The sequence below is a fragment of the Hemicordylus capensis genome, chromosome 1 (assembly GCF_027244095.1).
Source record: "Hemicordylus capensis ecotype Gifberg chromosome 1, rHemCap1.1.pri, whole genome shotgun sequence".
Lineage (NCBI taxonomy): Eukaryota > Metazoa > Chordata > Lepidosauria > Squamata > Cordylidae > Hemicordylus > Hemicordylus capensis.
The window spans coordinates 383,226,099-383,238,743 of record NC_069657.1 but is presented as its reverse complement, the minus strand read 5'-3'; the positions used below and the strand labels follow the sequence as shown (position 1 = coordinate 383,238,743).

The following is a 12,645-nucleotide window of genomic DNA, read 5'->3' as shown; positions in this document are numbered from 1 at the left end:
TTGTAATGCCAGATAGACTGGTGCCTAATCTACCTGTAAGAGCAGCTCAGAGGAATTCCATACTCCGACTCTGAACCCTGATTTAGATAGTGGCCTTTTAAGGAGTCATCACATGACTCCTTGACAAAAACCACAGCACAGGCTCTACCACAGCACACTGCTGGAATGCCTCTTCTCATCCTGTCCTCTCAGCAAGGAGAACATCATCACTGCTACTGCCCATTCAGCATCTTTGGGGAGCCTTGTATTTTGCCTCTACTAGACAAGTTACTTCCTTGTTGTTGCATATTAGGAAGAAAAAGCAAAGCTACAAGGATGAGGGCAGTGAGTAGACAGTGGGAAACAGCAGCCGTGACATATTGTGGAGAGGATGGGATGAGAGGGTTGGAAGCCGGTGTTCTAGCAGCAGTTCTCAATGTACCAGTTCACATACAGGAACTTCTGGTTACTGCTATTGGGCAATTGAGCGGGGGGGGGAGCATTAACATTCTTTACTGGTAGTGGTCAGAAGGTGGTGGTGGAAGCAAGTGGTTCTCATTCAGCACCATGCAAGTGTGCACTTGCTGATTGGCTAACTGCTTTGGGCACAAACCACTGTGCTGACATCAGCAGAGGTGACTACCAGTTCTAGCAGTGTGCATCTGTGGAGCTCACTGAACCAATAAACTCTACAGGCAGATGGAGGCTTCTGCGTACATGATGGTTCTGTCATGATCCCCAAGTCTGACACAGAGGAGTCTCAGGATGAAGGGATCATGACCGCTGTTCCCTCTAACAGGGATTCCCAGATGTTGTTGACTACAAATCCCAGCATCCCCGGCTGCAGTGGCCTTTGGCTGGAGATTTTGGGAGTTGTAGTCAGCAACATCTGGGAATCCCTGTTAGAGGGAACAGTGGTAATGACCCCTAAGCTGGACATCAGGGGCTCTCAAGGTAAAGTGGCTGTGACCCCTGAACCTGACTCTGACTAAAAGGACTCACAGGGCAAGGCAAGCTTCAAAGGGCCTCACCCCCACCAATGGAAATGCCAGCACCTGCTGACCCCCTCAAAACACCCTTGCCTGTGTCCTCAGAGGATGAACCAGAAGCACCCCAATCCCCATCAGCAGCCACCCAGCTACGCCATAGCCAATGCTTAAGAAATAAGGTGCAGCCCCTTAAGACATTCCAGGCTTGGGTGGGGTTGCAGTGCTGGCTCTGTATTTGAGGCCTCAGTTTGATTCCACCATATGTTGAAGCAACTTCATTGTAGATGTGTGCTACCTTGATTCTGATCTTGCTCTTAGTTTCCCTGGCTTCTGACCCTTTGTTTTGACTCTGATTTGCCTGCCCTTACTGGACTGATCTCTGGCTCCCGACCCCCTGCTTTTTTTGACTTTGCCTTGCCTGCTCCCACAGTGTGCTAGGGATGTGCACGGAACTGCGGTGGGGCGGTTCGATGCCAGCGGGGGTGCCACTAAAAGGGTTGGGGAGGGTGCACTTACACCTCCCACCGCTTTCCGCCCACTGGCGCTCAATGCGAGTAAAAACCTTCAGAGCAGCAGTGTACCTCCCTGCCGTCCCTCCCCGCTCCTCAGCTGGAAATGTCCGGAAGTACTGGGTGCGCATGCACACGTGTGCAGATGGGCGCGCATGCACACCCGATACTTCTGGCCACTTCTGGCTGAGGAGAGGGAAGGGGTGGCAGGGAGGTACACTGCCGCCCCGAGGGTTTTTACCGGCAACAAGCGCCGGTGGGGGGGGGGGAGAGGTGGGAGGGGTAAATGCACCCTCCCCTGCCCTTAAGGCGGCACCCCCACTGGCATTGAACTTCAAACTGGCCCTGTGTTTGAACCTGTTCAGAGGCCCGTAAAAGGGTCTCCGAACAGGTTAGTGCACATCACTACAATGTGCTTCCTGCCACACCTGACCAACCCAGGTACAACAGGTTCATTAAAAAGTTGTCATGGTGGAAGTTTTTTAGGAATGCAGCCAGCTACTGAGGGGTAATTAATAGCAGGCAAAACTGCAGGTCAGGTGTTGTGGGATTATCATCTTGGACAAAGTACTGTTTAGCAGGAATAGATAATGTGGCCCTCTGAACAGTTATAGAAATAAGTACAGTAAGCTGTGGGGAAAATGTAGGGCAGGAGGGAAGGAGCCCAAGATGGTGACACATTAGCAACCTCTCCCAAGCACTCCCTAGATGGATATCCCTTTTGTGCAACTTTGGAGGTTTATTCTAAGTATTTTATCTGGAAATGTTTCATTTTGTGCTGTGGAGCTGCAAAGTGGAATTAGTGTCGTGGAGTCTTTTTTTATTTTGCATGGCAAAGATTGGACTGCTGGTGGTGAGCCAGAGACAACAGCCTTGGATTGGTGACTCTGTCCAAGCCTTCAGAATTATAAGTTGAAACATGTTTAAAAGTACACACATCCCCTGAGCAGGGAGCAGCCAGCTCAGGAAAGCAATTACAGATAGACCAATTATTAATGGGAAAGGAATTGGAGAGGATTACAGTTACATTTCCTACTAGCAACCTGGCATGCTGCACTGGAAGCTGAATCATCAATCCAAACTGTAGGGCAGAAACAAAAAACAGTATCTCTGGCAGGGAGCGAACACCAGAACAGAGCATTGGCTCACTTACAGTGAAGGCTCCTTCTTGCTGCTACATCCAAGGACGTCTCCTGAGTGTGTTAGGCTCTCCCACGTGGCTTGAAAGCAGGACTATGCTAATTAAGATTTGATGCCTTTTAAGAGCCAGATGAGCATAGCCCCTTCCAGTTCTTTTAGGCCAAGAGTTCCTCAAAGAAAAACAGCTATTAGTAACTTGTAACAACAAAGTATAAGTTTAAAAAAAAAAACACTGTCAAACAACACGAACACCATGGCTCCAAGAGCCATCCGCGGCATGGACATGTCAATACCAGCAGGACCATGATCCAGAAAACCCCCCAATAAACACTAGAATGCGGAGCAACAAGCAAAAATAGAAAACCAGGTGAACTCGAGGAGTAGGTGTGGGTGCTGAAGGGCAGGTAGAGATGTCCTTGGATGCAGCAGCAAGAAGCCTTCATGGTACGTGAACCAATGCTCTGTTCTCTGCTGCTGCCTCCAGGGACATCTCCTGAGTGGGGACATACCACAGCCCAATATGAGGGGGAGGGAGCACCCACACCTACTCTGGAGGAAGTGCTTGTTGGAGAACCCTCCCAAAGACTGCCTGTGTGGAGGCAAAGGAATCCAATTTATAATGCCTGGTGATTGTCGAGGGAGTTTCCAGGTGGCCGCCCAACAAATATTTTGACTGGAGTGTTTGTAGTGAAAGTGGCTGAAGTGGCCGCCAACCTTGTGGAGTGAGCAAATATCCTGGTGGGCGCTCTAAGCTTCTGCGCTTCATATGCTAGGGCTATACAGGCTTTTAACATCTTGCTATGGTAGCGACTCTGTTACCTGAATATGTTTGGTGCACTTTATATATGTCTTCAGGCATCTCTGGACATCCAATTTATGTCATGCCTTCTCTGTCAGATGTACCAGCTTTGGACAGAAGGATGGCAACATGACGTCCTGTGACATATGAAAAGCGGATGCCACCTTTGGGCAGAAAAAGGGGTTGGGAATTAGTCTCAGAGAGTTTTCAGAAACCATGCACAAGTTTTTATGAACAGATAATGCCCGGAACTCTGACAATCTACGTGCAGAGGTGACAGTTATCAGAAAGGTGAGCTTTAGCTATAGGAGATGTAACAGAATGGATTTGAGTGGTTCGAATGGTAGCCTTTGAAGAGCCTTAAGGACTGTATGGAGGTTCCAGGTGGGGAAGCAATGCACCACCGCGGGGTGGGGAGAGTAGAGTTGAGTTGCCCCCTTGAGGAAATGCTGTAAGTGGGGATGCCTTCACATGGAGCGCCTATACACCCCCGAAAAGAGTCCCACCAGTGAGGCAGCTTGTCTTTTCAAGGTGTTTGCTGACAGACCCTGGTCCTACCTGTTCTGGAGGAATTGGAGCAGGTGCTTCATGGTGGCTGAACCTCTGGGAATAGAGTGCTTTGCAGACCACCTCAAGAAGGCCCTCCAAGTATACTGGTAGATTCTATTTGTGGAAGGGCATCTGGAAGCCAACATAATATGGAGGAAAGCCAACATAATATGGAGGAAAGCCAACATAATATGGAGGAAACACGATATTGTCTCAGGACGTGCCTGAGTGGTGTTTTGTCTCTAGGTGGCTAGTTTTAACCAGCCTGGATCTGGATGACACACTGGGCCCTGGTGGAGAAGATTGTGATTGGAAGCACCAGGTGTTCCGCTGTGGTAAGGTTGGTGAGCTTGAGCTTCAAGAACCATGGTCTCCATGGCCAAAATGGCGCCACTGGGATAACTTGTGCTTTGAGGAGTTTTATCCCTGGAAGGACCTGGGCAAGGAGAAGAGTTGGAGAGAAGGCGTACAGGAGAACCTTCAGTCAGGGTGCTGACAGAGCATCCACTGTTTCCACCTGTGGGCAGGGGGGCCTGGTGAAGAAGCAGTGTATCTTCACATTGGCTGGTGTCACAAAGAGTTCCACTGATGGGCAACCGAAGTGCGCTGTCTTGAGACAGAAGACAGAGGGGTTCAGTTCCCATTCTCCTGGTAGAACGTCCTTCCTGCTGAGCCAGTCCACCACTGTGTTCAAGTCTCTGTGCACATGGTGAGCTGTCAGGGTTGCCACACATTGCCTTTGGGAGAATGAATATCACTTCCATCTGTAGAGATCTGGATCTGGTCCCTCCCTGGCAATTCACATGTGCTTTCACTGTGGTGCTGTCTGTCTGGATTAAAACTTGATTGAGAATGATGTTCCAGAACACTTGGAGAACTAATTGGATCACTCTGAGCTCTAGCCAGTTTATGCTGTGCTACTGTTCATCTGGGGACCATCGCACCTGAGATGACTCATGTAGGAAGTGGGGCCCTGAACTGTATTTGCTGACATCTGTGGTAATGATAATCTGTGGAGGATCCAGAAACCATTTCCCCACCTGGAGGTGTGGCGGAGTCATTGGACGACCAGTGCAGGGAGAGAAGTACTGGGGGTGGAAGGGTGACCTTCTTGTTGGACTTGATGGAGATCTCCAGGTGGAATGGTAAGAGGAAATACTGCAAGGTCCTTGAATGGAAATGTGCCCATGTCACAGATTCCAAGGTTGTCCCCATCAGTCCCTGGAGCCTGGATAGAGAAAGGAGTGGAAGGGTCTTCTGTAGTAGAGCTTGTCTTATTTCCTCCTCCAATGTGAACCTGCGTTCCAAAGGAAGAAAGTTTATTCTGTTCTGAGTCTATCAGGTGTGTAAGCTGATGAGACAGGGAAATCTGACTCTTTTCTTGATTTACTAGGAAGTCATGGTCTTTGAGCACCTGGAGGGTGGATTGCAGATCTTTGTGGGCTATGTGGAGGGAGGGCATTTTTATCAACAGCTCGTCCAGGAACCCAGATATCAGGATGCCAATAAGGCAGAGGTGGGCTATTACTGTGAATAATACTTTTGTAAAGAGCTGAGGTGTTGAGGAGAGGCTGAAAGGGAGCACATTGTATTGGTAATGAGCTCCTGCATAGCAAAAGCGTAGGTCTTGAATGCTGCACTGTTGCCAAAAACTTGTCTGGATGGCCTGGATCTATTCCAGGAAGAGCGCTGAGATCTAAAACTTCAGTCTCTCCCCCAAAGGAGTTGTGAAAGGAACGAAATGGCTGAAACGTCTGTCTCCCTTGGGTTCGCTCTTGTTTCTGAACTGAAGGTGGAATTTGTCTTTTGACTCAACTAGAACGTCTTTTAATGCCTCATTGCCAAATAATTTTCCCCCATCAAATGGAACTGCAGTGATATTAGACTTTGAGCTAGCATCAACTTGCCAATACTTTAACCATAGATTAAGTCGGCCCACCACAGATGCTGCCGCTGCCTGAGAGGAAAACACAAAAGCATCTAGTGTAGAATCTGCAATGAACGACTGTGCCTTATGCAGTTTTAGGAGTTGTTGCCTTAATCTAGCTGGATCAGACGTGGACTCTTGTATTATATCATCTAGCCAAATGAGGGAGGCCCTGGATACCATAGAGGCAGCTGCCGAAGCTCCCATGGCCAGGGCAGTTGACTCATGTGAACTCTTCATAGCTCCTTCTAGATGTTAGTCTGTGGAATCTTTTAGGGCTGATTCTCCATCCCTAGAGAGGATCGAGCCTGACACCATTGCCACCACGCCCACATTGGTAGGAGATGTATTAAATATCTCTCACCCTTCTTGATAAAAGGCATAGTATTTGTAAATTATTGCAGAGGCCTTTCTATTCGTGGTGAGCAGTTTCCACACATTCCTGGCTGTTTCCACTAACATTTGTGGCAGAGGAAGCACCAAGCTATTTGTTTTTGGTCTAGGAAAAACTAGTGAATTTTTACTTTGTGTCTGGGTCCCAGTAGGTGTAGGAGGCTGGAGGCCCAAGGTATGTAGTCGTATTCATCCGTGGAGCAGAGTCTATGTGGGGCATCTGAACTGCCCAGTTCTTGACCATCTGACCATTCACCCGTCTCTTTATCAGGTTAAACTAAAAAGCAGAGATGGGGTATTAGAAGGTCCAGGCAGGACCGAGCTCACCGTTTGGCTGGCTGCTCCTGCCGTGGCCCTCCTAGTCACCACCGTCCTTGTGCAGGAAGGGGCTTTTGCCCCTGAACCTGGGTTGTTTTTGCATCCCCTGGTACTGCTGCTGTCCGATCTGCCCCCGTCTGGCATTTATCCTTGGATGCGCCTGGTGCACTACTCGTGCAAGCCATGGTGGTTGGCAAGGAGGCTGGGCAGGTCAGGGCCACTGAGAGCTCTGCATGGCTCTGGCGAGTGGGCGGAGGCTGTTGCACTGCTGATTTCTCAGCCCCAACAGCAGGTACGGCAAGGAGTGGAAGTGAGGCTGAGGCCTGGTCCACTCCCATCCCCTCTGTGAGGCACTCCTTGCCTGGCAGTCCCAGCTCACAGTCAGAAGGCCGGAGGTCAGGAGCAAACAGAGTTGCTGGGTGTTGTGGTGCTTCGGAGCTCTCTGGGCAGGCTTCAGAACTCAGCTCCCTGGGTGGGTCCCCAGCCCCCTGGATGGCCTTGGGAAGGCCTGATTGCCTTTTCCCCTTAGGAAGTTGGACGTGAAGCGTCCATTTAGGCTTTCCCATGCGCTAAGAACAGCATGAAAAGTAAAGCAGAGGAAAGAGGGAGCTGGGAAAATGAAAGTAGCAGATAAGTTTTTTAAAGGTAGTCCAGAGGAGAGGAGATAGCATTTAAGGTGGAACAAGAGGAATTGCTGGAAGGAAGGAAGGAAGGCAGGAAGGAATATTGGAAACAGATCTAAAGGAGTGAAAGACAGAGACACTCAAGAGAACTGCCTTGAGCCAAATGCAGGACTAAAAGAACTGGGTGGGTCCATGCTCATCCGGCTCTTAAAAGGCATCAATTCTTAATTAGCATAGTCCTGTCTTTGAGCCATGTGGGAGAGCATAACCCACTCAGGAGATGTCCTTGGAGGCAGCAGCAGAGATTCCTTTTTCCCAGGGTGATATATAATAAATACATGAACACTGACCATTTTGCTCGAAAAGTTCCATAAAATTTAGGGCACACTGACTAGATGAAGGAAAACATTTGATGCTTTTTTGGAAACTTTTCCTAATCAAGAAAGAGCCCTGACCTTGCAGCAAGGTAAAGCGCACATTATAGACAAGTCAGTAAAGCAATCAGTCCCAGACAAGTTGGGTGAACCTCCGAGAAGTGCTTCCCTAGAAAATAGATCAAAGTGAACCAATAATTCTCAGTTCTGCAAAACAAACAGGTGGCACCTTTTATAGTTATGAACAAAATGAACAGAAACTGTTGGGTGAGCCAGAAACAGTGATGGACTCTTTAAGTAAACTGTGCCACTGCCCTCATGGTCAAAAGACATTTTCCTGCTGTACCATTAGGTGGCTTCCTTGCTTGTGTAGTGCTTGGCAAAACTAGGAATATGGGAAACTCCTATATTGGGCAGCAGCGATATAGGAAGGTACTGAAAGGCATCATCTCATACTGAGCGGAAGAAGGCAATGGTAAACCACTCCTGTGGTGTAACTAGGGAAAACGGCGCCTGGGGCAAGCACTGAAATTGCGCCCCTCCAGTCGCGCCCCCCCACCCCCCCCAACATACATGGCCGCTTTCTCGCCATCCTCCCTCAGGTTTCTGTCGATCATCTTACTCCTTTCCACCGCCGCCTTGTCCTCTGTGCTCAGGGTGCAGCCCAGCCCATCCTGGGGGCTTTTGATGATGGATGGAGTTTTTTAAAAAATATCAGAACTGTAGAGAGGAGGACTGCGCTTATCGTTTCCTCAGAATATTCCACTACAGTTGTTAAAAGAGTGTGTGTATGGGGACTGGGGGGAGGATAACCCACCCCACCAAAAAGGAGGGATGCGTGTGTATGCGTTAAAAGTGCCTAGTTGTCAGCAGTCAAGGGCTTAAGGGGGGGTAAATATGCCCCTCTGCAGATACACTAAGGCAAGCTAGTCCTCAAAAAGAGATAAGCACTCGCTCGCCCGCCCACCCTGTGCGTGCTTCCCTTCTCCTGCTCCTCCTCGGCTTCTATGCCTCAAGTTTCCTCCAGGCAGGGACAATGCTGATGCTGTTTGTACAGCCAAAAAGGCTCCACAGGCGCCGCCTCGGTCCCCACACACAGCAGCAGTGCCTCACTTGCGCCCGCCCGCACGCTGCCTCGAAGCCAACAACACCTCCTTAACTAAAGAACTATTGAGTCTCGCTCGGCGGCTCACGCGCACCCGCGCTCTCTCTGTCATGTGCAACAGTTCTCACTTGGTCTCTGAAAGAAAGGGGAGGGGGTGCACTTGAAGCGCATGTGCAAAAAAAAGCCGGCGGAGGGATGGTTAGCATTTGGGACGATAGTAGAAAGTGAGAGGAGGGGGGAAGAGAAGGGAGAAGAACCCCGGATGAAAATGTTTAAAGGCAGTTACTATTACGCCCACTATCGGGCTTGATTCCATCCTACCTTCATCAGAAACTACGCCCGTGTGACATCAGCACGCACATTATTTAAACCTATAAATAAATAAATGGGCGGGGGAGGAGAGGAGAGAGCGAAACCTTTGGGGGGATTGAAATGTAAATGGTTGTCTCCTACTGGGTAGTGGGAGAAGGCAGTGAGATAAACGGGTACAAGGCGAGTCAAAGAATGTTGGCAGTGAACGGGTGCGGAAGGGACCGCTCGTGGGGGAGGGGGCATTTGTCTCTGTTGAATTTCATTTTGTTTCAGCCCAGTACAGCTCATATTATAATCTGAACCAGTATGATTCCCATACTGTGTCCAGAATGGCAGACCATTAAAACAGAGTCCTCTTGTATAGTTCATTTTGTGTATGTCAAAGGATCTATTTAAAAATATTCCAGTCTCATCTGTATGAGTAAAGATAATACTGAAACAGATTATCTACAAAGTGCTGGTCATTACCTTTAAAGCTCTGAACAGCTTGGGTCCGAGTTATCTTAGAGAGCGCTGCCTTCTGCATGATCCCCACTGCACATTAAGGTCATCTGAGGAGGTCCATCTCCAGTTACCACCGGTTCGTTTGGTGGCGACTCAGAGGCAGGCCTGCTCTATAGCTGCTCCTGGGCTGTGGAATGCACTCCCGGCTGAAATCCGCAATTTGAATTCTTTACTGGCCTTCAGCAGAGCCTGATTGGCCTAGCCTTCCAGGGCTTTTAAATAGTGGTAATTGGTTTTAGTGTTGTAACCTGTTTTTCAGGGTTTTTTTTAAACTGTTGTGATTGTTTAATTACTGTTTTATGATGTTTTAATTGTTAATTGTTTCATGCTATTTTATAATTTTTGTTTTAATTGTTAACTATTTTTTTTAATGGTTTTGTTTTAATTGTAAACTGCCCTGAGCCATTTTGGAAGGGTGGTATAAAAATCCAATAAAATGAATGAATGAATGAATAAATAAATCCTGCCTTTCAGAATAAACACGTATTTTTACCTCACACAGTGTAATGTAATGTATGCCCATGTGCTTCACTGCCAGCCACGATCCCTGTCTTCTGAAGTCCATGAATCCAGTGAGACATCTGAAAAGGAAAGCTTACACATTTACAAATGTACATGGATAGACTCTCCACACAACTGTGAATGGCCATTAGGTGGAGAGCCTATGCATGTAGAGCTATAAAGGTTTAATGCATGTGCCTCATAGGTGGTAGGTATGGTCACAGAGCGGGTGAAGTTCTGGAGTGGTCCAACATACCCTCCATACTTAGATGGCATATGTCGATTGACTGGTCACCCCTACTGTAGCATTGAAAAGTAGTCTTCCCACAGAAAGAATCCAAGTGATAGCAAAACCAGCTTATTTCCATTTCAAATCTCTCCTTTTATTTGTAAAGACTGGCATTACAATCAAAAAGGACTCAAAATGGAGTGATGTACACATCATTGGTGTTTGATGATGCAACTGATGAAATCCCTGAATGGATATTGCTTCACCTTTGATTTTAAAAATTGGCCTAAGAAAATCTTTAATTCCACTAATGATCACAAATGGCAAAATGAACATAAATCAAACATAATAGGAAAAAAATAAAACCAAATTACTGGCAAGTTCATAACATATACATAGTGGGTAGATGACACTGTTTTCAAATGTACAATAAAGCCCACAACACTTTATTACTATGAATATTATCGTGAATGTTTTCTCATGTTGATCAACTTGCTTCAGAAGGTTGCTTTTTTGTTTAAACTTGCATAATAAACATGCAATGAAAGAATTCTTTTTAAAGTTTTTTCTGCAGTCTTTTTGTTTTCATACAAAGATTTCATAAAGTTGCAGTGTTGCATCAGAGCATTACCAAAATAAGTGAAAGAGATACAGAGGAAGAAACCTGTGAATTTAGCTGAATGAGGGGGGAAAAACCTACTTTTTATCCTGAGACACGCCATAGTCTTATTAAAAAGGTCTGCACAGCCAAATCCCTCCCTAGCCCCTCCAGAAGACAAAATAAATATTAACTGGGAGGAAAGAGAGGACAGATAAAGAAAATATAAGATGTCGTCATGCACTCATCTTCTGCATAGCTCAACCTACATATAGTAAGGCACTATTTCCCCACAACTTAGTGTCCACAACAATCCTTTACAGCACTCTGAACTACAGAGGTCCTTCCAGGATGATGAAATAAATAGACTGAATGAATGTGGCTATCACATTACCCCTCATGTATTCTCCTAGTTAAGGGAGTCCTCCGGTAGTCTCAGAAAAGAAAAGAAAAGCTGTCTCAAGTCCGTGTGTGTATGTGTGTTCATGTTATGTATGGGGATTTGTTGTGTGGGATTTTTTTGTTTCTTTTCCCAAAGTTAAGTTCTCATAGCAAACACAGAAGAAAAAGGACAGCCGAGTCATCAAAAAAGCTTTGGTGCTCCAAACAGCACACTGCTTAACAGATCCAGGAAATCTGGTAGACGTTCCCAAAGGAGTTAGGAGAGGTGTGGGTGGTTTCTCAAGAAATGGTCCTCAGCTCTAATTAAGTTGATCTTCATACTGTTTCCGAAAGCAATCGCCAGCAGGGAAAAACTCCCAGCATCGCTCCTGATACATTTTCCATACATAGGATTCCTGCAAGACACAGGAGGAAACTATAAATGAACAGTAAAACACTCCTTAAACTAGTCTGGAACCTCAAGTCATTTTGCAAATATCAATGATTTGGAAAAGAGTATTTAAAAAATGTTGGGTTATGTATTGCATATAAACCCACTGGTTCATTTCCAGCATAATACAAAACCATGGTTTGTGCCAACCATAGTAAAGAATACAAAACATGGTTTGAGCTTCCACTCAATTTATTTAATTTATTTAACACATTTGTATACCGCCCAAAACACAAGTCTCTGGGTGGTTTATTATTATTCATTCATTCATTCATTCATTCAATTTCTATACTGCCCTTCCAAAAATGGCGCAGGGTGGTTTACACAGAGAAATAACAAATAAATAAGATGGTTTACAACAAAACAATAAAAACAACAGATAAAAGATTAAAACATTACAACAATTTAAATTTCAAATGTTAAAACTATTAACATACAATTAAAACAATATCTAATTAAAAGCCTGGGTGAACAAATATGTCTTGACAGCCTTTTTAAAAGTTTAAAAACTAGAACTACTTTTTAAAAATGACAGCTGGCAAACCATGGTTAGAAGTATTTGTCTATTAGTATTTGTCTGTCTCCTCAGGATTCAGCTTCAAAAGGTTGTAAGTTCATGCTTATCGATGGGGGAACCATGGCAGGGGTCAAGAAATATTGGCTCTGTTCACCAGCCAGCCAGAAATGTTACTCGTTGAGCTATGCTGGTATATTACTTGTCAGGATTCAAATCCCCCCCCCCCACCCACTTGTCAGGCATCATTTTTTAAACTAATTTTTTAACAAGTAGACTAGTGGATTTCCAGAGCCCTGGCTATGGCTCTAACTGTAGTGTTTTAATGGTCTTTGAATTCAGAAATAATGTGAAGCCAACATTTAGTCTTACTGTGGTTTTCAATCCAACTACAAATAATAGTTCCAGAACCTAATTTGTTGGCTCAAAAAACCCCTATGGTTTAAAGCT

At 46.2% G+C, this 12,645-nt stretch overlaps 1 protein-coding gene and 1 long non-coding RNA gene across 16 annotated transcripts in view; one reads left to right on the top strand and one right to left on the bottom strand.

The window, feature by feature from the left end:
- Window positions 1-12,645, top strand: part of LOC128346717 (uncharacterized) — a 98,934-nt gene that overhangs the window by 46,527 nt on the left and 39,762 nt on the right. The window lies entirely within an intron of this gene.
- Window positions 10,377-12,645, bottom strand: part of RYR2 (ryanodine receptor 2) — a 625,908-nt gene continuing 623,639 nt past the window's right edge. For all 14 annotated transcript variants that reach the window (XM_053300231.1, XM_053300272.1, XM_053300252.1 and 11 more), the window contains one exon: window positions 10,377-11,646. In XM_053300231.1, coding sequence (XP_053156206.1) covers window positions 11,551-11,646 — 96 coding nt within the window. In that variant the 3' untranslated portion in view covers window positions 10,377-11,550. The remainder of the gene's footprint in view (window positions 11,647-12,645) is intronic.